A 23,526-nucleotide genomic window follows, 5' to 3' on the forward strand; every position below is an offset into this window, starting at 1 on the left:
AGATGAGATATGCAAAGTGTGAAGCAGATGAACAGGAATCCTGGAGGACAGGTATCCCTGTTCTTATCCTAACAAAATAGACAGCAGACAGGATTCAGGGCAGGTAGTGGAAAGGATGGGTCCTGCATTTCTTTTCCTGCTAGGTCTACGGATGGCGACCACAACAATCCTCATACTCTTCAAGAATGACAATATAAGAGTCTGAGACAGCAATAATAAAGCTCAAAAAGGGCCTGAAATGTTGCCTCTTGGAAAGGACAACAACCAGGTGGGGGTTGAGCAGGCCTCCAATACCTGACAGGCAAAGGAAGGTCTTCTTGAGTTGGAGCTCTCAGAGCTGCAGAACTGAAGTCTGAGGGCCCCAGCCCTTAACTGTTCAGGTCTCTACAGAGCAGGGGTGGTGATGAGAGCTGCTTCAAGGAGAGGAAGACCAAGTCCTTACCACTTGGCTGAACTGGGTCCTGATTACTCCTGGTGCCAGGCAGTTCCCTCGGATGCCCTTTGGTGCCAGCTCCAAAGACAAGGTTCTGGTGAGCCCCAGGAGGGCTGTCTTGATGACATTGTAGGGACCCAAAGCCTAGGATTGGAAACACATAACAATTCCTATCACCTCCCTTTATAAACTAAGCCACTGATGAAAGAAAGGAAGAGTAGTGCAATGTAAAGTTAATTAAATTTGGAGTCAAGAATCCTGGAACCAAATCTTGGCTCCACTATTTATACTGTATGACCTTGGACAAGTGACTTCACTATTCAGGGCTCCTGTGTCCTCATCTGGAAAATGAAGGGGATGGACCATGACATAGTCACTAAGCTCTGCCCCTGCACTAAATCTTAAACAGTGGCACAGAATTTTTGGACAGGACCAAGCTGTGCCCTCTAAATGATAAGCAGTCATAGATATTTACTACTCCCTTCCCCACATAAAGAGGCACCAAAGAGTGAGAGAGGGCAAGGAAAAGCTCTTGGAATTGGTGGCCCAATAAGATTCCCTTCTCAGATTAGATTGCACAAGATTAGAGATTTACATCTGAAAGGGCCCTGACAAGACATCTAGTATGACCCCTTCCTTTACAAGTCATTTTATATCATTTTACAAGTTATTTTATAGGACAAGAAACTGAGGCTCAAAAGGGTGAAATGAACTGACATGGTCACCCAGCTAATAAGTGTCAGAGGTGGGATTTGAACCAAGATCTTCCTGACTCCAAACTCAACACATTCTACTCCTCCATGCTGCCTCTCTTGAGAACATATATTAAAACATGGAGCCTTTGGAATTTGAGGATAACAGGTAGCCTAAGGCACTGTTGGTGGAAATGTGACTTGCTTCAGCTATACTAGAAAGCAATTTGGAATGATGACTTCAAAGTCAGAATACAGTGTACTCTCTTTGACCTACTAATACCACTATTGGGTTTATGCCCCTAAAGATATCAAAAAAGAAAAGGCCAGTACAAAACTATTTTTAGCAGTTTTTTTTGCAATAGGGAAAAAAAACCTGGAAACCTACGAGTTGCACCCCCCCCCATTTGCTAATGGCTAAACAAATGATGACATATGGGTTTGATGGAATTTATTGGGCCATGACAAATGGCAGAATGGACAGTTGCAGAGAAAATTGGAAAGACCTGGATGAACTAATGAAGAGTGAAATGAGCAGAACTAGGAGAGCAATTTATACAATGACAATAGCATTAAATAGAAAAACAACTTTCAAAGGTTCTAGAATGCTAGTCAATGCAATGCCAAACCATGGTTCCAGAACACCAAAGACCAAGGATTTACTCACCCTCCTACAGAGAGAGAAGACTCATAATGCCGAATGAGATTTATATTTTTAGACATAGCTTGACTATGCAAATTTGTTATAAGGAATCTCTTTTTGGATATTGCTTTTTTTCATTAGATGGAGTGAGGAAGAGAAAATGAATACTTATAAATTGAAGAAAAAGGTGGAAAGGTCAGCCAGAGCCAGAGACAACACTATTGCTGCCTCCTCTCCCCCTCCGTCTTCTCCCACCCAACCCTTTCCACCTGCTGGGTCCCAATCTGGAGGAGGCCTGGTGGCCTAAGTTCAGAACTCTGGACAGAGCTAAGCCCACTCAGGGCTTTGCTTAGGTGCAGGAAATATAAGGAAGACACTCTCTGATGGTACTACTCAATGACTTTGTGTCTATAAGCCCATACAGTAATATGCATGTGTATTTTAAACCTTTTTTTACCTAAGAATAAATGGCTGAATGAATACATTAAATGCACATATGATGGGGGGATAAAACACAAAGCTTCCTTCCTTTATGCCCCTGGCTCCTTTAGGATAATTGATTTGGTTCCTGTCACATACAATCAACCTCACATGAAATTTTGATGGAGGTGAGAGATGAAGAGAGGAGGCGGTTTCTGTCTTTAATTTCCAGGAATGTTCTTGTTAGACACATCCCTATGGCCTGAGCCCTCCCTTCCAAGCTCAGGTGGATGTAATTGTCAAGCCTCCCTCATGAACCACCCCTCATACCAAGAGTTGAAGATTAGAACAACACTTACTATCTCAGGAGCATAGGCCACAACAGAGGAAACAAAAACCACAGCACTTGTCCTACAAAGAGAGAGGGAACATTGAGAGCTGAGTTTGGTCAGATGATTAGATGCTTGCTGGGGAAAGAAAGGGTGAAGGAGGATGGATGGGCTTTTCCCTGGAGGGGAGGAATCAAGGTTCTATCCTGAGGCCACACTCAGCTAAACTTCACCTTTGGTAGACATACTTCTGCATATGTTCAATCAGCAACCAGGTGTAATGGAAGGAACTGCTATTTAGGAGTCAGAAGACTTGGATTCAAATTCCATCTCTGCTAATTGATATCTTTGTGACTTTAGGCAAAAAATGACTTAATGTTTCTTGGCTTCAGTTTCTTCATCAGTCAAATAGCAGAGTTGGATGCTATGACCTCTGATAATACTTCCCACTCAAAAATTATCTGATTCTGTAATTAAGCACCAACTATGTTCTAAGACCTATACTAAATACTGGAGATAAAGAAATAATAAAAACAGCTAAAATAGGAAATGACACATCCCTCACTTCTCAAAGACCTTACAACCCAAGAGGCACAGTTACAACATGAATATGAAAAGTAGGATACAAGGTAGAATGTAATCTGATGCTTTTGACTTAAATAGGCCCAGTTAGTAGCAGCACAGCTGAATTATTATTTGTGTCCTAGCCATGGTTATGATTACAGATGAATCAAAACCTCACGTGCAGCTTCCTCCTTACAGTGATGGGCAATTCCCTTATGAAATGACTTAATAGCCCATTAGAGCCCAGGTTTGGTAGTCATCCTTGAGAAGGAATAATACAACTCTGTTTATATGGAAAGAATGACAGAGAACATTTAAAATAGAATCCTTGGCTTCCTTCAAAGCATGGCTTAGATTGCCTCCTCCTACAGGAGGCCTTTCCTAATTCTGTCTCTACCCCCACCTCCTCAGGTATTACTCTGTATTACCCTCTATATTTTATGGTTACTTGTGTATATGTTGTATTCTCCCATTAAAATGAAAACTCCCTGAGGGCAGGAATTATTTCATTTTTGTTTTTGTATCTCCAGGAACCTGTCCTAGTGCTTGTACATAGCACATGGTTCATAAAAATTTGCTGATCTAATGTAATTTCTTCTGTTCCAAATGTAGAACATTGACTTTTTAATCCAAACAGGGAGGTCCAAGCAGAGCCAGACAGTCCCTGACTCTGATCAGCAGTCCCATTTCATAAGAGACAGGTAGTGATCATTCAGGTCCTGGTTACAGTTTGAGGGAAGATCATTCCTCTTCTCTAAATCCAGAGAAAGTCATGGAAATGTAAACACAGAGAGAAATCTGGAAAGTGGGGTTGACTCTCCCAAGGAGAACTGGTTTTCCTGGGTCTCACTTACCTCGGATCTGGTTTTGCCCAAATGTCTTGTTCTTCCTCCTTTTCTCCTAGGGTCACCACGTGTGGTAAAGCCGGGCTGGTGCTTTCATGTTAATATCCATTATCTAAAACCATGAAAAGGATGGTGTAAAGGGAAACTTCACCACCTCCTGTCACCACTCAGCTGGACTTAGGAGCAGTGGTGGCCCAATAAAAAGTAGACTGGGGTAACATTAACTAATTCATGACTCCACTTTGGGTCCAGATTATTTTATCTTCTATTCCCTACATTTATTTGTCTTTATCTTCAAGGAATATACAGGAGATTTTTTTGAATGATGCACTAAAATCCAGATAAATGAGACCTATGAGCTGTCAGTGTAGTAACATTCTCAATCAACAATAACAATCAGTCAACAAGAATTTATTACATGTTCCCAATGTGCTCAGTGAAGAAACATGAAATCAATATGGAATGATATTCTCTTAATCAAACTATTCTAGCTCTTAGCACTGCTTCCCTTTCTAAATGTTTACAAAGCAACCTTTTAATTGTGCATTTGAAACGACTCAGGAGCACTGAGCCAGTCACTCGACCTTTCTAGGGTTCTTTTTCCTCATTTGTAAAATGAAGAGGCTGGATTTGATCACTTCTAAATCCTTCCCACCCCACAGTTCTAGATCTATGATTCTAATTATCAGAGGCTGCCAAAGGACATAGATTTCCTCACCTCGACTGATGCTTCAATTTACCCCACAAACTATGAGGCAAATGTCTGCCTCTCTTCTTGGAGGATCCATCCTGGGTGTGGTCTTACCTTGTCCCACATTTCTTCACTGGCACCCAGTGTACTCCAAGTCATAGGGCTGACACCTGCCACACAAACCAGGAAGTTGATAAACCCATGTTTTGCAGAAGCCTAGATGGAAATCAGAGGAGTTGAGGTTAAGTCTCAGTGGACAGATGGACAGTGGACAAATGAAACTGTTGCCAGGACACTGTCCCTTTGAGACCTGAATATGGAATTGTAAAGATGGTCTCCTCAGTGATATTCATACTCATCCTTGCCAAGAAGTATTCTCACCATGGACACTAGCCTCTTACAATATTCTTCCTTTCCCACATGGCACACGGTTCCTGAAGCACTCTGTCCTTGAAGTTTTTCAACTGCACAATCTACATTCTGTTGTTTTCTGATGCTCACAATCACATGGGCCCCATCTCTGGCCAGATGTTGTGCAACAGCAAAACCAATCCTATGGGAGATTGGGGGAAAGAGACAGAGAGATGCTCCCTTTCAGAGGACCAGGAATGAGAACCATAAGCTGTGAGATGAAAATTTCAGAGTAGCTATGCCTTTCTGAACCCCAATCAGTAGCACTCACCCATCTGTGGAACCTGTGATCAGGGCCACTTTATCAACCAGAACTCCCCTCCTGTCTGCTGCAGTACTTCTCATTCTCACTGAGAAAGGGACCAGAGGGAGAAACAGATGCCTTTGGGGCCATACCACTGCCCTCTACGTGATAGTTAGTGATCAATCTTCTTCTAGTAGACCTGGTCCCAAAAAAGGAGCCCTGAGATGGGCAAGACAAAAGAAAACAAACAAACAAAAAACCATTCACACCTGAAGTTAATAGCAGGATCAGCAACTCAATTTGAATCACAGAAGTGTTTTTCTTTCTCTGTCATAGAAAGGGTCAGAAGAGATTCAGAGAGAGGGAGAACTCTTCAAACTAGAGGCACCCATTACACTGGCAAAGGTAGTTAAGCATGATGAAATATAATGTTGGCATAGTTGTGGGGAAACAGGAACTCTCCACTCCACATGAAGTAGTGGATTGGTGCTGTCTCTTTGGAGAGCAATCTGGTAATAAGCAGTAAGGGTTAGAAAATTTGTCATGTCCTTTGATTCCTCAGCATAATGGATAGAATATTGAGTGGAGTCAGAAAGATCAGGTTTGAATCCTACCTCAGACCCTTACTAGCTGCGTGAGTCAGGACAAGTCACTTAATCTCTCAGACTCAGTTTCCAAATCTGCAAAATGAAGAAAATGGACTCAAAGTTATCAAAGGTCCCTTCTAGCTCCAAATCTATAATTCTGAGAGAATAGCAGGACTATCCCACCCACATTCCTGACCATAATGCCTGTCCCAGTGAAGCCTAAGAGTACATTATCTCTTTTGGCTTTTATTTTACTCTATTGACTGATATTAAGCTTGTAACCCACTAAAAATTTCAGATCCCTTTTTGGACAGTTTGTTACATTTTGTGATGGTTGTTGAATTCCCTAGGCATTTACTTCAGTCTCTTCATACAACTCCTGACTTTCCTCATTATTGGAATCCTTTACATTTGTATCTTCACAGCTTCATTCTTGACAGCTTCCCATTCATCCTGGACTGAAGTTTCTCCAGTAGAATTTTAGCCCATGGGGTCTTATCTAACCTCACTCTAAACTCTAGATATCATCTACTTTATTTTACAGATGAGGAAATTAAGATACAAAAAATCATAAAGTGACCTTAAAAAAGTCACACAGCAAATTAGTGGGAGAATTGGAATTGGAACCTAGATCGCCTGACCATCAGCCCAGTGCTTCTTCCACCACACAACACTATTTGCCTATTGTTGTATTCTAGCTTACATTCAATTTTTGGAATATAGGTTGCTCCTAGATTCAGTGAAAGAGTCCCCCATTATCACATGTACTATGGAAAGTCTGGCTTCATTTCCCAGGAACTGTGATCTATTGAGAGAAGGGATGAAGGTTAGAAAGATGAAACAGAACCCTAGCCCATCCTCTAGCCCAGTGGTTCTCAAAATGTAGTCCTGAGATCTCTGGGGGTGGCTAAGACCCTTTCAGGGAATTACCAAGATTGAAACTATCTTATTAATAATACTAGGGTGTTCGAATTTTTGGGGGAGAGGGCTAGACAATGGTGTAAAGTGATTTGCCCAGGGTCACACAGCTAGTAAGTGTCAAGTGTCTAAGGCTAGATTTGAATTCAAGTCCTTCTGACTCCAAGGCCGGTGCTTTAACCACTGTGCCACTTAGCAGCCGCTGTTTGAATTTTTATACAACAAATATCAATATGTATAATCAACATGAACAAAAGCTCTTTGAAGGAGGATCCTTAATTTTTTTTATGAGTGAAAAGGAATCCTGAGGCCAAAAAGCTTGAGAATCAGTGCTCTAGACTTTGCATCTTCTTTTTTGGTTGAAACCCCATGGTCAGGCAGGTCTCGTAGGTGGGGAAGATTTTGCCCAGTAATCTAGCCCAAAGCCCCAAAACAGGCTGAAAGAAAATTTTATCTCTTGATAAAAGGATAATTCCTCAGGGAGCTTGTGACTAACCTAAGGTTACACCAGGGATAACTGGTAGTGGTGGGATTCAAATTCAGATCCTATGATTTCAAATACAACATTCTTTCCAGTGTCCCAAGCTACCTCCCTGGGTGCCTCAGCCCCTGACAGTAACTGGGTTCTGTTATTCTAGCTCCTGGGGAAGTGGTCCTCTCTGTTGGCCCCAACCTCAAGGGAAGGGAAGAAGAGTGATTCTGTAGGTACAAGAACCTCTGGCACCAGAGATGAGACAGATTATAGAATCTAGATGAAGTTATTTCTTCCTTGAGCTGACAGATAGTCTAATAGAAGAAATGAACATGAGAGGAAAATTTTGCAAGTTGTTGAGGAAATAGTCTAGCCTGGTTTACTTCCATATACTACCTTTTTGTGAGTGAGGGGCTCCAGTACTTTTCAAACTTCCTAATATTGGTAGACACAGGGCAGTTTGAGAGATGATGAATGGAACTCGTGGCTAAGTCCCCAAGGACTACTCATTGATAAGAAGACCAAGGAACAAGGGGCTAAATCTCTGCAGAACAGCAACTGGTGATTCAGCTGCAGTGCAAGGCACTGAGGCACCCTCTAACTGTGGCCAGGGAGGCAAGAAGTATGGCCCAATGTCCTGTGTGTAGAACTATAGCTTAAAGAAAAAAAAATCACCATAATCACAGCCTAGAAAGAGGATCTGGGGACTGTAAGACAGGGATATCCCCTTGGTAATTATAGAACCTAAGAAAACCATTTCTTTCTGAGGACGCCCTTTAGACTACATCTCCATACAAATTTTCCCAGCCCTTCCCTCCTGACTGGACAACATGAATTTGTCACTTCTTCAGGTGACCACAACATCTCCCAGCACTGCTCTCTTCCCTTTTAGGGTAAAACAAAGAGCAATTCCAAAGAAGACAAATATTGGGCAAATTACTCTCTTCAGCAAAAAGTACCAGAGTGGAGGATTACAGGAGTAAAGAGAATTACCTTCAGGATGGATCCTGGCTACCTTGTCTGATGCTTGGACAGGACCTCAGGCTCAGTCTGCCAGGCTCTTAGTACCAAGGCCAGCTGTCTCACCTCTCTGCTCACTTCTGGCTTTAAATAGAAATTGTCTGTTTCTCACATCTCACAGAACACACTCCTGGACAATTTCTTGTCCCCTCCTCCATATCTTGTTCATTGAGTCATCAAATCTTTTTTTCCCTCCTTTATGGTATAATTTTTTTTATCATCCAATATTTAGATTAGACCTGAGATTCCAGCAGTAATAATGTGTATAGTAACTGGTATCCCTACCTCAGGTCTCTCCCTACTTCAGCCTATCTTCCCCACAGTTAGCAAAATATTTTCCTTAAAGGCAGATCTGATCCTTCACTCCCCTTTTCAATAAACTCCTTTTGTTCTTTTTTGTCCCTGAGATAAAAAATAGACTCCTCTATTTAGCTTTAAAAGCCCATTACAAAGACTCTATCCCCATCATATCTTTCCAGGCTCCTTGTATCACCTTATTCTCATTCCCCCTTCCTGTCCCCTTCCCCCATATTTTGCTTCTCTGTCTTTTCACTGGCCATCTGTTATGCTTGGAATGAAGTCCCTTCCTACTTGTACCTTACAAAGTTCCTTTCTTCCTTCAAGATGTACCTCAAGCATCACCCTTTCCTGATTCTCCCACACTAGTCCCCACCTTCCTTAACTACTTGGTACCAAACTACCTTAAATTTACTGCATGTTTATTTATTTTCTTCATATTTATTCATTCTATACACATATATATATGTATGTGTATATATGTATATATATATAATCTCTCTATTAGGATAGAAATTTCTTGAGATTAGAGATTGTTTCTTCTTTTATATTTGCATCCCTAACATCTGGCAGTTGGTACCTGGCCCATAGTAGGTGCTTACTAAGTGCTTGTTGACTTGATAGATTGAGAACAAAGTAAGCAGAATGAGGACAACTATTTACACAATGACCATGATAATGTAAAGAAAAACAATACGAAAAGAGTTCAGACTTCTGACCAATGCAGTGACCCATCGTGACTTCAGAAGACCAATGATGAAACATGATGAAGCTTCTGGGAAGAGGGGTATAGAATGAGGCTTATATTTTAAGACAGTGGGAAATTTAAATGTTTTTTAAAAAGAGCATTAATAAATCATTTTTAAAAGGAGTCACACTAGTTTCACTTTATTTCTTTTCTTGATAGGTCACTAAGGTAATAGATATGGGAAATGCCATTGACAGAGTATTCATTCAAGAAGCATATGCCTGGATTTCAGTAAGACATGACAAAGTCTCTTTCAACTTATCTTTGTGAACAATTTGAAGAATAACAGAAAATTTAACCTCAAATTTTTTTAAGTAAAATTCAATTAAGTAGATAAAGAAGAGACACTGTCAAACAGAAGAATCCCTTAGATAGTGAGCTAAATTTTAGTACAGTTAAATGGATTCAGAAATGATTGAATGATTAGACCCAAAGAATGTTAATTAATTATTGGGTTGATGTTAGTCTGAAAGCGGGAAGGCCAGTATGTCCTCCTGAAGAATGCTACATAGCTCTGGTCTTAATGTTGTGGACCATTTTTATCAGTGACTCAGAAAAAAGCATACATGACATGATGATCAGATCTGTAGATAGTACGAAACTAGAAACCATAGTTTACGCATTATCTGGCAAATTCAGGCTGTAAAAGGATCTTGACAAGATAAACCCACAGGCTAAAATTAATAGGATGAAATTTATTGTTATAAATGTAAAGTCCATCATTTGGGTTCACAAAATCACCTTCAGAAGCACAAGATGGTATGTGCTTAGACACCAGCTTGTCTGAAAAAGATGAAATTTTAGTTGGCTTTTAGTGGACTGCATTCTAAATATGAGTCAAAATGTCATATTAAAGTATAAAAAGATAATGAAATATTAGACTATATTTAGAGAAGCATCATATAGAGGATTGGAGGGGTAATAATTCTTCTGTACTCTATTTGCTGACCAACATCAAGGTCAGTTTTCAGTGTGAGGAAGCACTTGGATAAGTTGGAGAACATTCGAAAGAGAGGAACAAAATAATGAAGAGTTTTGAGACCAGCCCATGTGATGATCTTCAAAGGAATTGGAGGTGTGTAACCTTAAGAAGAGAAATCTAAAGGAACATGACTATAATTTTCAAAAATTTGAAGTGTTGACATATGGAAGAGAGATTAAATTTATTGTGCTTAGTACTAGAGGATATAATTTGGACCAATGGACCAAAGTTACAAGGAGGTAGAATTTCACTCAATATAGGAAACATGTTTCCTTACGATTAGTGCTAAGGGCTGCCTTGGAAGGTGGTTGATAGGAATTGATTGATTCCTTGATTGTAATCTTCACATGGCGGCTGGCTGGATGTTTATGGGTCATGTTTCAGAAAGCATTCCTACCACCCAGTAAGATCTATAAGATCATTACTGTCTCAGCTTTATTTAGAGGGAATCAGATTTTCATGGAAGTAATGCTAAAAAAAAAAAAGTAAGCTGAAAGCAACAATCCTTTATTCAGCACATTTAATGCCACACAAGCAAAGACCTGGGGTTTAATTTGACACACCCAGGTGCCTGAGGAGGGGTGCAAGGAAAGGCAGGGAGGGGAAGGCTAGATCCATATCACAGCCACCGAGAAGCAAGGATACAACCGGGTCTCCAGAGAGACATGACAGAGCTATAACCCAGCCAGCAGAGGAGGCAGCCTAGGCCTCAGATGGTCTTCAGGCCATAACAGGAGGAGAAAAGAGATCAGTCACTCAGCAGATGGTGGTGCTTCTTGCCCAGAATCCCAGTTCTTTCCATTTCAGTGTAGATACTTGGGGTTTCATTCACCAAAGTTACTTGAGGTTGCAGACAAGGGCTAGGGGTTTCACAGAGAGCCATAGGGAATATCTTATTGGTTCCTCACCTCTTAAGTTATAACCTGCAAGGTTATATGAACAAGTTGCTATGTGCTAAACAGTGGAGATATAAAAATGAAGATAAAGACAGTCTCCATCCTCAAGGAGGTTGATTCTAATAAGGGGAGACACAATAGGGGAGGAGAAAGAAACAAGCATTTATTAAGTGACTACTGTGTGCTAGGCATGAGGCTAAGCTCTTTATTTCATCTGATCCTCACAACAGCCATGAGAGATAGGTGCTATTATTATCCCCATTTTATAGTTGAAATTGAGGCAGACAAAGGTCAGGGTCACAGAGCTAGAAGTAGCTGAGGCTGAATTTGAATTCAAGTCTTCCTGTTTTCTAGGAGCAGCCCTCTATCCACTGAGCCATCTATCTGCCTCTAGTGGTGGCCAGGGAAGGGCATTTTAGCTTTACTTTCTTCTAGCTCATTAAATCCAGACAATAAGAGATGTGCTTAGTCAAACAATCTCAGGGAATTTGGAGATGTATGTCTCCCAGTCCTTCTCTAAGGATCACAATCGCTCTGTCAATTATCCAAGTCCATGTCCACCCTCTGACCTGCTGTCAGACAGGTTGGAGCTGTTGTTTTGGTTTCATAGCATCTGAAGGCTGCTTTCCTAACTGGACAGAACAATGGGTAATTTCCATAGCAACAAAACAGAGTCTGTTGAGAACGCATATTCAGCTGTATAAATAGACTTGTACATGCCCTTCGAGTAAACATTTCTGCTTTGGGAGTCAGGTTTCCCCTTTCTGGGAATTTCCCCAGAATCCCATCCAGTGACCTCCTAGTCACCCCCCTACCCTTCCTAGAGAGGGTGGTCCTTGTTTCCTTGTGATGGGTGCAGGGCATAGGAGGGGCTCTGGCCTAGCCAGCCCCAAACAACATTGTGAAACTGAGAAACAGCACCTGGTAGTAGAAAGAGATCTGACTTCAGAATCAAGAAACTTGGATCCAAACCCTAGCTGAGCTATTTGCTGACTATATTACCTGGAGTAAGTAATTTAAATTCCTCTGAGCTTCATTTTCCCTATCTGTAAAAAAAAAAAGAAGAAGAAGAAGAAGAAGAATACTTACACTATCCTTCTCCCAGGGTTGTTGCGAGGAAAGTTCCTTGTAAACCTTAAAGTGCTTAAACAAATCTGAAATTATTATTATTTGTGTGATCTTAAGCAAGTAATTTTATCTGAGTCTCAATTTCTTCATCAATAAAAATAGAGAGTTGGACTACATAGTCTCTGAGGCCTATTTCATTCTAAATTCTATGACCCTAGATGTCTGCCATACCTTCCCCATTCCCTTTTTTGAAAAATTATTTTTATTGAAATCTTTTGTTTTTATACGTTATTTTTCCCAAAGCATCTCTTCCCTCACCCTCCCAGATCCTTATTATCTTCCCACACTTCTATTCCTCCTGCTTGCTTCCCAGGGAAACTACATCATATGTCAGCCATATTAATCAATATTGTTTAATATTGATTTTAGACGATGTAAAATAATTAGACAGTATAAAGTTGGAATATTGTTGTGGTGTAGGAAATGAAGAGTCGGTGGACTTAGAAAAATATGAAAAGACTTGGATTTATGAAGGAAGATGTTATCCACCTTCAGAGAAACAGAGGACAAACAAGTATAGTATGGTCTTATATAGATGCATATGAATGTATATGTCTATATATGAGGATGATTGTAGATATCTAAGTATAGGTATGTATATGTAAATGCATGCATGTATGTGTGTCTATATATGTTTGTGTGTCTATATGTATGTGCATGTATATACATCTGTGTATGCATGTCTGTATGCATACATAATTTAAAAATTATAAGGTATTCATTAAAGTGTTTACTTATAATATATGTGAAAATGTTATCAGTATTCTTAAAACTGTGATTATTAAGGTAGTTTGAAAGCGAGGTTGGGGCTGAGTTGTGTTTGACAGGGTGATTCTAAACAACAAAATTGGGTAGGAAAAGGTAAAAGGGAGCAACTATATTATAAACCCAGCTTTTTAACAGGAAGTCCATCAGGATTATTTGGTGTTCCACACAAGGCCATAACAAGGCATTTATATGCCCCAGATAAGGTTTGAAAGTTGCAGCCTCTCAGACTTACAGAATACCAGCATTGGGAGGGATCTCCAAGGCCTTTTAATTACAACTCATACCTGAGTAGGAATCCTGTCTTTGGTATATCCCAACAAGTTGTCATCCAAGAGAAGTATCCTGTGTAAAAACTTCCCAGGAAGGGCATTCTCTCTCTCTCTCTCTCTTTCTCCCTCTTTCTCTCTCTGTCAGTGCACAGGATACACACATCACGGCCCTTCAAACACTTGAAGATTGTTATTATCCCCCCTTCTAAATGTTCTCTTCTGAACTCACAGTTACATTTGGTTTTCATTCATTTATTTGTTTGTTTGTTTATTTATTTTTGGTGCCGCAGTTAGGGTTAAGTGACTTGCCCAAGGTCACACAGCTAGTAAGTGTCAAGTATCTGAGTTCAGATTTGAACTCAGGTCCCCCTGACTCCAAGGCTAGAGCTCTATGTACTGTGCCACCTAGTTGTCCCTTCACAATTACATTTGTTATGTGTCTTATATATGCAAAGTACTGTGGTAGGCACTGGGAATACTATCCTTCATTCACTACATTTCCTGAGCTCCTTGTCCTGGTCACCTTCCTCTAACCATAGTCTAGTTTCTCAATAGCCTTCTTAAAAATGTGGAAATGTAGTGCCCAAGATTGCATTAGAAAAATGCACTGCCGCAGCTAGGTGGCACAGTGGATAGAGCACTGGCCTTGAAGTCAAGAGGACCTGAGTTTAAATCTGGCCTCAGACCAAGCACCTGACACTAGCTGTGGGACCCTGGGCAAGTCACTTAACCCCAATTGCCTAAAAAAAAAAGAAGGAAAGAAAGAAAATTGCACTCCCAATGTGTGTTACAGTTCACTCATGGCTTGGCCACCTTCATGAGAATACATGTGATTTTACATCACAAAATAAATACCCAAGAGCCATGGAAAACAAAGACTCTCTGGCATTAAAATCACGTGCATACACATAAGTGTAGTATTTCAAAGTATACCTTGTTTGTGTTCATTCATTCAGAGGTATTTATTAATCATTAAGATCCATTCTATATCTAAAATTTAAGATCTAAGATCTTATGATCCACCTACGATGTATTAAGTGTTGGGGGTACAAGGACAAAAATGAACAATGCCTTCCCTCAGGGAGCTTACATTCATTCTGTTTCTGAGCAGGAAATGAAGAAGGACAAGTACACAGAAATTGAAAACCAAATATATACAAACTAGATGCAAAGTGATTTCAGAGAAGAGGCACTAAAAACCTTGGAAGGGGATGGGGTGAGTTTAGGATAGGCATTCTATAAGAAGCAGCGCTTGAGCTGAACCTGGAAGGAAGGCAGAAATTCTCTAAGGCAGAGATGAGGAAGGGTGCATTTCAGTCATGGGAGACAGCCTGTACAAAGGTGGGAAATAGATTGTCCTGCATAGAGAATAACAAGTAGATCAGGCTGCCTAGAACTCCAACTGAGTAAAGAACAATAACGTGATGTGAGCCTGGAAAAGTGTTGTTGTTCAGTCATTTTAAACTCTTCATGACCATATTTGAGGTTTTTCATGGCAAAGATACTAAAGTGGTTTGCCATTTCCTTTTCCAGCTCATTTTACAGATGAGGAAACTGAGGTAAACAGGGTTAAGTGATTTGTCCAGGTCTACACAGCTAGTAAGTATGTGAGACCAGATTTGAACTCAAGAAGAGTCTTCCTGACTCCAGACCCAGCACTCTATCCACAGTGCCACCTAGTTGGGTAGGGCAACATTTTGACATGCTTTAAAGTCCCTGCAATCTCTTAAGTATGCAAAGAAAGTGACTAAAATGACTGTACTTTTTGACCAAGGGATTCTGTTACTGGGCTTATACTCCAAGGAAGTCAATGATAAAAAGAGAAGTTCCATATATGCTGGAATATTTATAGTGGTATTTTTTTTTTGTAGTAACACAGAATTGGAAACAAAATATAAGTCCATTGATTAGAGAATATTTCAATAAATTGTAGTATGTTAATGTAATGGAATATTACTGCACTGTAAGATATAATAAATACAAATGGTTTATATGAACTGATGCAAACTGAAGTAAGCAGAACCAGGAATACAACATACAGGGAGACAGCAAAGTAAATACAAAGAACAATAACAAAACTGAAAATGAATTGGAAATTACTGAAAATGAATGCTGTACAATTATAACCAAGCTTGTTCCCAAAGAAGAAAAATGAGAAGATGCCTCTCCCTGCTCCTTTGCAGAAATAAAAGAGCTATGGGAGTAGTGGGGGAGGTGGAAGAGAGGAAGGTACCCAGTGCCTTAGGGGGAGGGACATGATGAAGAAGTCTAATGTAATCCATTCTGACAGGAAATGAATAAGTGAATTGTGTGAGTGTGGCAGTTAATTCAAATCTCCCCAGTTCTTCTACTGCCCTGACCTACAACACCCAAGTTCAAGTTCCATTTCCATCACATATTATGTAACCATAGACATATCACTTAACTTACCTGTACCCCAGGCAAAGACTATACATCATAGACAAGTTGATGACCTGAACTAGTGGGGGAGTTTCCATAATGGGAGTTTCCTACACCCATGAATCCTAGGTCCAAACCTTCCTTCCCCCAAAACAAGTTGACAGAGACAAAAATTGGCATTCATCCGAAGAGGGTAGAATCAGGGCTGGGCAGAATCAAATTGCCTAAGAGTTGGGTTATAAGGTTCCTGACTCTAATTGCTATTAAACCCTGGAACATGTAAAATGGGTATAATAATAACACCCACCTCGCAGGGTTGTTGTGAGGATAAAATAATACTTGTGAAGTGATTTGCTCAAAAAATGTTTTTATTATAATGTGCTACAACTGGTGCTCAAAAGAGAAACTCAGGCTAGATAAATAAATCTGAGAATCATCAACGTAAAGATGCTAATGAAATCTATGGGGGCTGATGTCACCAAGAGAATTAGCCTAGACAGGGAAGAGAAGATGGCAAAGATCAGAGCCTTGGGGTAAGCCCCCAGTTAGGGGTGGGATATCATCAAGTAAAGGAGACTGAGAAGTGATCAGACAAGTTAGAGGAGACCCAATCAATCAATCAATCAACTTGTTAGCTGGTTGTTGTCCTTTGTTCTAGAACAGAACCAAAATGACATCATTATGCTACAGTCAAATTACAGTGTGTCTGACCATGGCTGATCAAACCAATACCAGATCAGAATGTTCTGCCACAGGTTGGGCACAAATAGTCCATGCGAACATGTGAATAGTCCATGTGGATTGTCTAAATTTGTGTATCTTGCGTTTCTTTTGAGCTGCTTCAATTCTGCTTTGCTCATAGAGCACAGCACCTTTTCTGATGAGATCATGCCATGGTGAACAGGCCTGTGCCAGTGTCTTCCATGTCACACAATCAATTCCAAAATTTTTAAGAAAGACTTTGAGAGTGTCCTTGTATCACTTCTTCTGACCACCATGTGAATGCTTGACCTATGTGAGTTCTCCATAAAACTATCTTTTTGGCAAGCGTACATTTTGCGTTAGAACAACATGGCATACCTATTGGAGTTGCACTCTCTGAAGCAGAGTTTAAATGCTTGGCAGTTTAGTTTGAGAAAGGACCTAGTGTCTGGTATCTCATCCTGCCAGGTGATCTTCAGAATCTATCAGAATTTATTAAGCATCTACTATATGTCAGGCACTGTGCTAGGTACTGGGATATAAACACAAAGAATAAAATAATCCATATTTACACAGAGCTTATGTTCTAATGGGGAAGACAAGGAGTACATATATATATAGTCATAGGACCTGAATTCAAATTTTATCTCAGATGAATATTCCTTATATAACCTAGGACAAGTCACAACCTCCCTGACCTATAAAATTAGGGGATTGGACTAAATGACCTTTGAGATCCCTTCCAATTTTATAGCCATGATATTATGATCTTTTCTACCCATTTTGGGGAGTTTAAGTTAAAACTAATTGTGGAAAGGCCACTGATCAAGAGCTATAAGTAAGCATAGTAATCCATGAGTATCTATCTCTCTTTCTCTTGCAAAGAGCTTCCAAGTGGAGAAAAAGCAGGCTAGATGTAGGATGGGTTGTACATGATCAAAAACATGTGTGTCCAGAGATACCCTAGTAGATGCAGTAGCTTCTCAGAAGCATTGATTCTCCCACTTAGGCAATGATTCCCTTTTCTTGGAACTCAGTTATATCTGGGTAATGGAGGAAATGCAGGCCCCTGAAAAACTGGAGTGACCCAAGGGCACCAGACAGGTCTTTTTAGGAACAGAGAGGTGAAAGCAAGGGCAGAGTGGACACAGGCACTGAGAATTTAGAGTCAATGTAGCTTTACTTGGAATCATCAGGAGCATTAGAAAGAGGGCTGCAGAACCCACCAAACTCAGGGAAGTCATGCAAAGAGTGGAATGACATTTAGAGGATGATGAATGGTGTGGAAGAAAGGGAATGATTTTGAGGGTGGAGAAAAAGGGAGATGGGTCATGCAAATAGTTTCTTCTGAGTGGGGGGAAGCCAATTTTCATAGCATGTCATCGTTAGTATCTAAATTCATCAGGTATCGACAAGGAGAGTCAGCCGACTTTAATCATGTTGTTGATGATGATAATGCTGACCTTGCTTCATCCTTGCAGAATACAAACGTCTTCTTTTTTGGAAAAGTCTGAGGTGATCTTTATCCATCACAGATGGATCACAGAATCTCAGAATTGGAAAAGGCCAAACCAAACAGTAATTCTTTCTCCAATATCCCTAGCAGATGATTATCCATCCTCTACTTGAAGGCCACCAATAAGAGGAAATTCACAACCTTTCCCCTACTCAGGAGATATATAGGGGTTTCCTCCTAAAGAAACTCTTATGAATCTCTAGGGCTGCTCTCTGAATGAAGCCTTGGCTATACTAATTACATTTATAAGGATTCTTCCCTATAGATCTTCTGATATCTTAAAAAAAAAACTTTGATTTATAATTTAATTCTCTTCTACACAGATCATATTTAAAAGATTTCTCTCCTATGTGGCCACCCATTCCACTTGTGGACAATTCTGATAGATACTATGTTTTTCTGTATATTGAGTTAAAATTTGCCTCTGAGAAATAAACTCTCTTTAATGATCTTGATTCTGTCCTCTGGGGTCATGTAGAACCAGTCTAATCTCTCTTCAGAGTCATAACCCTTCAACTTCTTGAGAATGGCTATCATCTTCCAGGGCCTCTCTTCTCTGAGCTTCAACCTCACATAAAGCATCCTACGAATGTCCTTAAAGGCCTACACTATAGGCACGTACTCTCTATTAGGCTGGGTGGAACTCCATACTCAGAGAATCTTTAAGCCCTGTTTAACCTGTAAACAGAAGTAGCTTAGGCTAGCCACAGCTTCCAAAAGTGTCCTTGCCTCCTCATTAAAGTTTGGGAGAAAGGGGATCATAAAGGGTAAAAACAACCAGAATGAAGTGGGTTTTCTCTTTCTGATTGCCAAGGGTGGATGGGGCCTCATGACTAGACTTTGCTCTTCATATGATTCCCCCACATACACACACATACACTTTTTCCTTCTGAAAGTATAAAAACCTTTAGGTTTTCTCGGTGGACATCTAGATACTCAGATATATGGAGGAACAAGGCTCTCAACCTTCTTTATCTCAATTAAAGATGCCTTTTTCCTTCACTTATGAATTTGATTTATTTCAGAGCTCCCATTAAGGATGGTAGTTGTGGGATTAATTGGAGATTGTGTCTTGAGCTATCCTGGGAGTGAGCTTCTAAATGCTCTAGTACCAGCACAGGCCCCTTGTGCCCAAGTCCCCACCCATTGGATCTGTAAGTACCTAGTCCTGCTTGAATCTGACTGCCCATCATTTTCAGTTGAGTCACCATTTTAATTGAGAATACTGGTAAAGACCCATGGGAAATTTAGGGTCCTCTTTATCTGGCACCTTAAGGGAACTGCAGCCAGTTAAATGGCTTTCAAATATAGTTGGGATGCTTGCAAATTCTAGGATCTGATCCTTGAAAACTCTTGACCACATTCAGGGTCCTCAGATAAGGATAAAATTAACTATTTAAAGATGTACCTTGACAAAACAGAACCAAAAATCAAACACCCTGAATGGGACTCCTTTTATCAGTGGCTGTTAGAAGCCATTAAGAGGAAAATAGAATTTCAGCTTTCAATCTTCCAAAAACACATTTAAAAAAAACCTCAAAGTTGAAAAGAAGGAGGCATAATCTAAAATATTTCTCCTCTGGGAAGGATTAGGCCAATTGGAATCCAAAAGAAAGAAAATGAAATTAAAATAGAGTCTCAGGAGAGGTGAAAAACCTGATGGAGGTACTCAAGAATTTCATATATATAGGATCGAATCAAACCTGTATTTACACAGTGTTAGTTTTCAAGATCATTTTCCAATTAAAGGTTCAGCCTTAAAAGAAGGAAGAGAACTTACTCTCTAACCTCTGCTTCTCTGAGTTAGAACAACATTTCTTTCCATGCTTAGTTTCAGTCGGTCGGTTAGCATTTCTTACATTCCTACTGGATATCTTATTGATACAAAAAGTTATTACTCAATCTTTTAAAATTGGTGTGGAAAGAGGGCGAAGAGAACATCTAGAGAAAAGCTGGGACTGACATGTTGGGACCTGGTCTCTCTTAAATTCCTGCTCCTTTTACCTTTTTCCTGTCTCAATAGGCATACTATACAAACTAAGGTATTGGTTATAGAAATGTTTTTAACAAATGGGTGTGGATAATATGAGCATCTCGTGGATTAAAGGGGTCTAGCCTGGAATACAGTTTAGCACTTCTGCATAGCCCATTGTAAAAATGATTAGGATTCTCACCCTCTTGTCTCCAGAAAGTTCATCAAACAATATATCTCCACATAGAGAGATCAGAAGAAGAAAAAGGTTTGTATTGCCTGACAAAAACCACATTATCTTGATTAGACCACAGGGATAAATTTTTAGGTAACCTAATGGCTTTTCCACTTTCTATTTTCTCTGGCTCATTTAAGGGAATCCCTTTGACTATGCCTTTTTTGCTATTTTACTTCCCATTACATGTAAAAATTCTTAAGCTGACCTAGGGGTAACTCTCTCAGTTTATTTTCTAACTTTATTCCATTAATTTCTTTTTTCATGCTTTATTGCAATTGCTAAGATTTAGGAACCTGTGTCAAATAGGAGTGGAGAGAGCCAACATCCCTATTTAACCATTTTTTGGATGGGATAGTGAGATAATCTAGTGCAGGGGTGGGAAACATGTGGCCCTCTGGGTCCTCAAATGTGGCCCTCTGACTGAATCCAAACTTCACAGAACAAATTCTTTTATTTATTTTATTTATTTATTAGGGGAGCATATATAGACAGAGGGCACAGGTGTGAGTTGAATATGAAGGTATGATATCTAAAAAATAAAATTAAGGCATGAGAGAGGAATGTACTGGGAGAAAGAGAAAGGGAGAGATAGAATGAGATAAATTATTTCGTATAAAAGAGGCAAGAAAAAGCTTTTGCAATGGACAGGAAGAGGGGGGAGGTGAGGGAGAGTGAGTGAACCTTACTCTCATCAGAATTGACTCAAAGAGGGAATAACATACACACTCAGTTGAGTATAGAAATCTATCTTACCCTACAGGAAAATAGGAGGGGAAGGGGATAAGAGAAGGGGGTGGTGTGATAGAAGGGAGATCAGATTGGAGGAAGGGGTAGTCAGAAGCAAAACACTCTTGAAGAAGGACAGGGTGAAAGGAGAGAGAGAATAAAGTAAACTGGGAGGGGCAGGAATAGGATGGAGGGAAATACAGTTAGCAATAGTGACTGTGAAAAAAATTTTTGAAGTCAATTTCTCGGATAAAGGCCTCATTTCTCAAACATATAGAGAACTGAGACAAATTTATAAAAATAAGAACCATTCCCCAATTGATAAATGATCAAAAGGTATGATCAGTTTTCAGACGAAGTAATCAAAGCTATCTACCTATAGCCATATGAAAAAATGCTCTAATTCACTATTGATTGGAGAAATGAAAATTGAAACAATTCTGAGGTACTACCTCATATCTATTAGGTTGGCTAACAGGACAGAAAAGATAAATGACAAATGCTGGAGGGAACATGGGAAGAGAGAGACTTTAATGCACTATTGGTGGAGTTGTGCGTTGATTCAACCATTTTGTAGAACAATTTGGAATTATGCCCCAACAGCTAGAAAACCATGAATAAATACCCTTTGACCTAGCAATACCACTACTAGGTCTGTATCTCAAAAGAGATTAAAAAAAAAAAAAGGAAAAGGACCTATAGGTACCAAAGTATTTATAGACCTCTTTTCTGGAGGTAAAGAATTAGAAGTTGAGGGGATGCCCATCAATTAGGGAATGGCTGAACAAATTGTGGTACGTAATTATGATGAATACTATTGTACTATAAGAAGTGATTAGCTGAACGCTCTCAGAAAAACCTATAAAGACTTGTATGGGCTGATGCAAAGTGAAATGTACTGTGTACAGAGTAACAGCAATTTTGTAAGATGATCAGCCGTGAATGACTTACCTATTCTCAGCAATACAATGATCCAAGACAATTCTGAAGGATTTATGATGAAAAATGCTATCCATCCCCAGAGAAAAAACTGTTGGTGTCTGAATAGAAATTGAGGCATACTTTTTTCACTTTATTTTCCTTGAGTTTTTTTCTTGTCTATGTTTTCTTTCACTACATCACTATTATGAATATGTTTTGCATGATTACAGATGTATAACCTAATGGAATTGCTTGCCTTCTCAATGGGGGTTGGGGATGGAAGAAGGGAGAAAATTTGGAACTCAAAGCTTTAAAAATGCTAAGATTGTTTTTACATGTAACTGGGGGAAAATTAAATACTAAATAAAAGCTTTAAAAAAAGAGAGATAGAAAGTTCATCTGATTCTTAAATCTGAGGACTCATTTTTCCATGCAAAAGTAGAACCCTGATCTAACGTATCAAAGTGATATCAGTGTCTAACCTCTTGAGGTGACAAAGAAGGGGGACCAGACTATCTATAAACAGCCTGGTATCTTGGGAAGAGCTCTGAATTTAGCATCAGAAGACCTGGATTCAAATCTCTCCCTTTTACTACTTGTGTGACTTTGGGCAAGTCACTTAAAATCTCTGGACTTTCATGTCCTTTGACCCAAAAATATCACTAGTAAGCTGATACCCCCAAGAGATAAGAAAAGGGCCAATGTGTACAAAAATATTTGGAGCAGTGTTTTTTGTAGTGGCAAAGAACTAGAAAACAAGGGGGTACTTATCAATTGGGGAATGGCTAAACAGATTGTGGCATATGCAATATACCAAATAATAATTCACTACTATTATGCTATGAGAAATGAAGAAAGGGGAGGTTTCAGAGACCTGGGGATATTTATGACACTGAAAAAAACTTTGAAAGACTTAAGGACCAATGGTGAAATATGTTCCCCACCTCCTGACAGAGAGATGATGGACTCAAGGTACACAATGAGATACGAACCTTTTGGACATGGGCAATAGAGGAATTTGTTTACTTTGACTAGTTGTTAACAAAGGTTTTGTTTTTCTTTCACATGGAGGGAGAAGGTGGAAGGGAGAGAAAATAAATTTTTGTTCAACAAAAAAAATAAAATTTATTTTTTTCAATGGGAGGATAAACTACATAATCACTTAATTCCATGTAAGCTTTAAACCTATGATACCCTGATTCTAAACCCAAAGTCATTCACCCAAGAAATGGAATTTCTTCTACTAGGATGTTTGTGAACTACTAATTCCATGTTCACAAGTGAGATAACCCAGTTTCCCCTCCCTTTCTCCCTCATACCCACAAATAAAAGCTACATATCAGAAAAATCCAGCTGTGTGACCTGAAATCCTGAAATTTGCTCGATCCTAAGAGGTAGCCTGCTATTCTTTAGGACCATGCTTTAAGGATTGAGGTTGTTGGCCATACTCCCTTAGAGTCGTGGAGAAAAACCTGACACCATAATAGTTTCTCCTGTAGTGTAGCTGGAGTCTGGAGAACACAGGAAAGACACAACTCCAGCACATTCTTCTGGACACCCCACCCTGCAGGCAGAGAAAGAAAGAAAGGAGGCTGGGCTATGCTTTATTGCCATGTCTCCCATTGCCTCCATTGACTGGTATTGCTGCTCAAAAAAAAAATTAGAGAAAAAACAGAAAAAAAATAGAAGCCTTT

The 23,526-nt window shown here is 39.7% G+C and overlaps 1 protein-coding gene across 1 annotated transcript in view; it reads right to left on the reverse strand.

Moving 5' to 3' along the window:
* The window catches only part of LOC110206886 (dehydrogenase/reductase SDR family member 2, mitochondrial-like), a 35,291-nt gene extending 24,618 nt beyond the window's left edge, over window positions 1-10,673 (reverse strand). The window contains exons 1-7 of the mRNA XM_078151631.1: window positions 10,574-10,673; window positions 5,300-5,378; window positions 4,999-5,170; window positions 4,732-4,833; window positions 3,992-4,038; window positions 2,548-2,599; window positions 443-577 (exon numbers count right to left, since the gene is read on the reverse strand). Coding sequence (XP_078007757.1) covers window positions 443-577; window positions 2,548-2,599; window positions 3,992-4,038; window positions 4,732-4,833; window positions 4,999-5,170; window positions 5,300-5,378; window positions 10,574-10,673 — 687 coding nt within the window. The remainder of the gene's footprint in view (window positions 1-442; window positions 578-2,547; window positions 2,600-3,991; window positions 4,039-4,731; window positions 4,834-4,998; window positions 5,171-5,299; window positions 5,379-10,573) is intronic.
* Between the last annotated feature and the right edge of the window lie 12,853 nt (window positions 10,674-23,526).

Source organism: Phascolarctos cinereus, unplaced genomic scaffold (genome assembly GCF_003287225.1).
Source record: "Phascolarctos cinereus isolate Bilbo 61053 unplaced genomic scaffold, phaCin_HiC Scaffold_3;HRSCAF=262, whole genome shotgun sequence".
NCBI lineage: Eukaryota > Metazoa > Chordata > Mammalia > Diprotodontia > Phascolarctidae > Phascolarctos > Phascolarctos cinereus.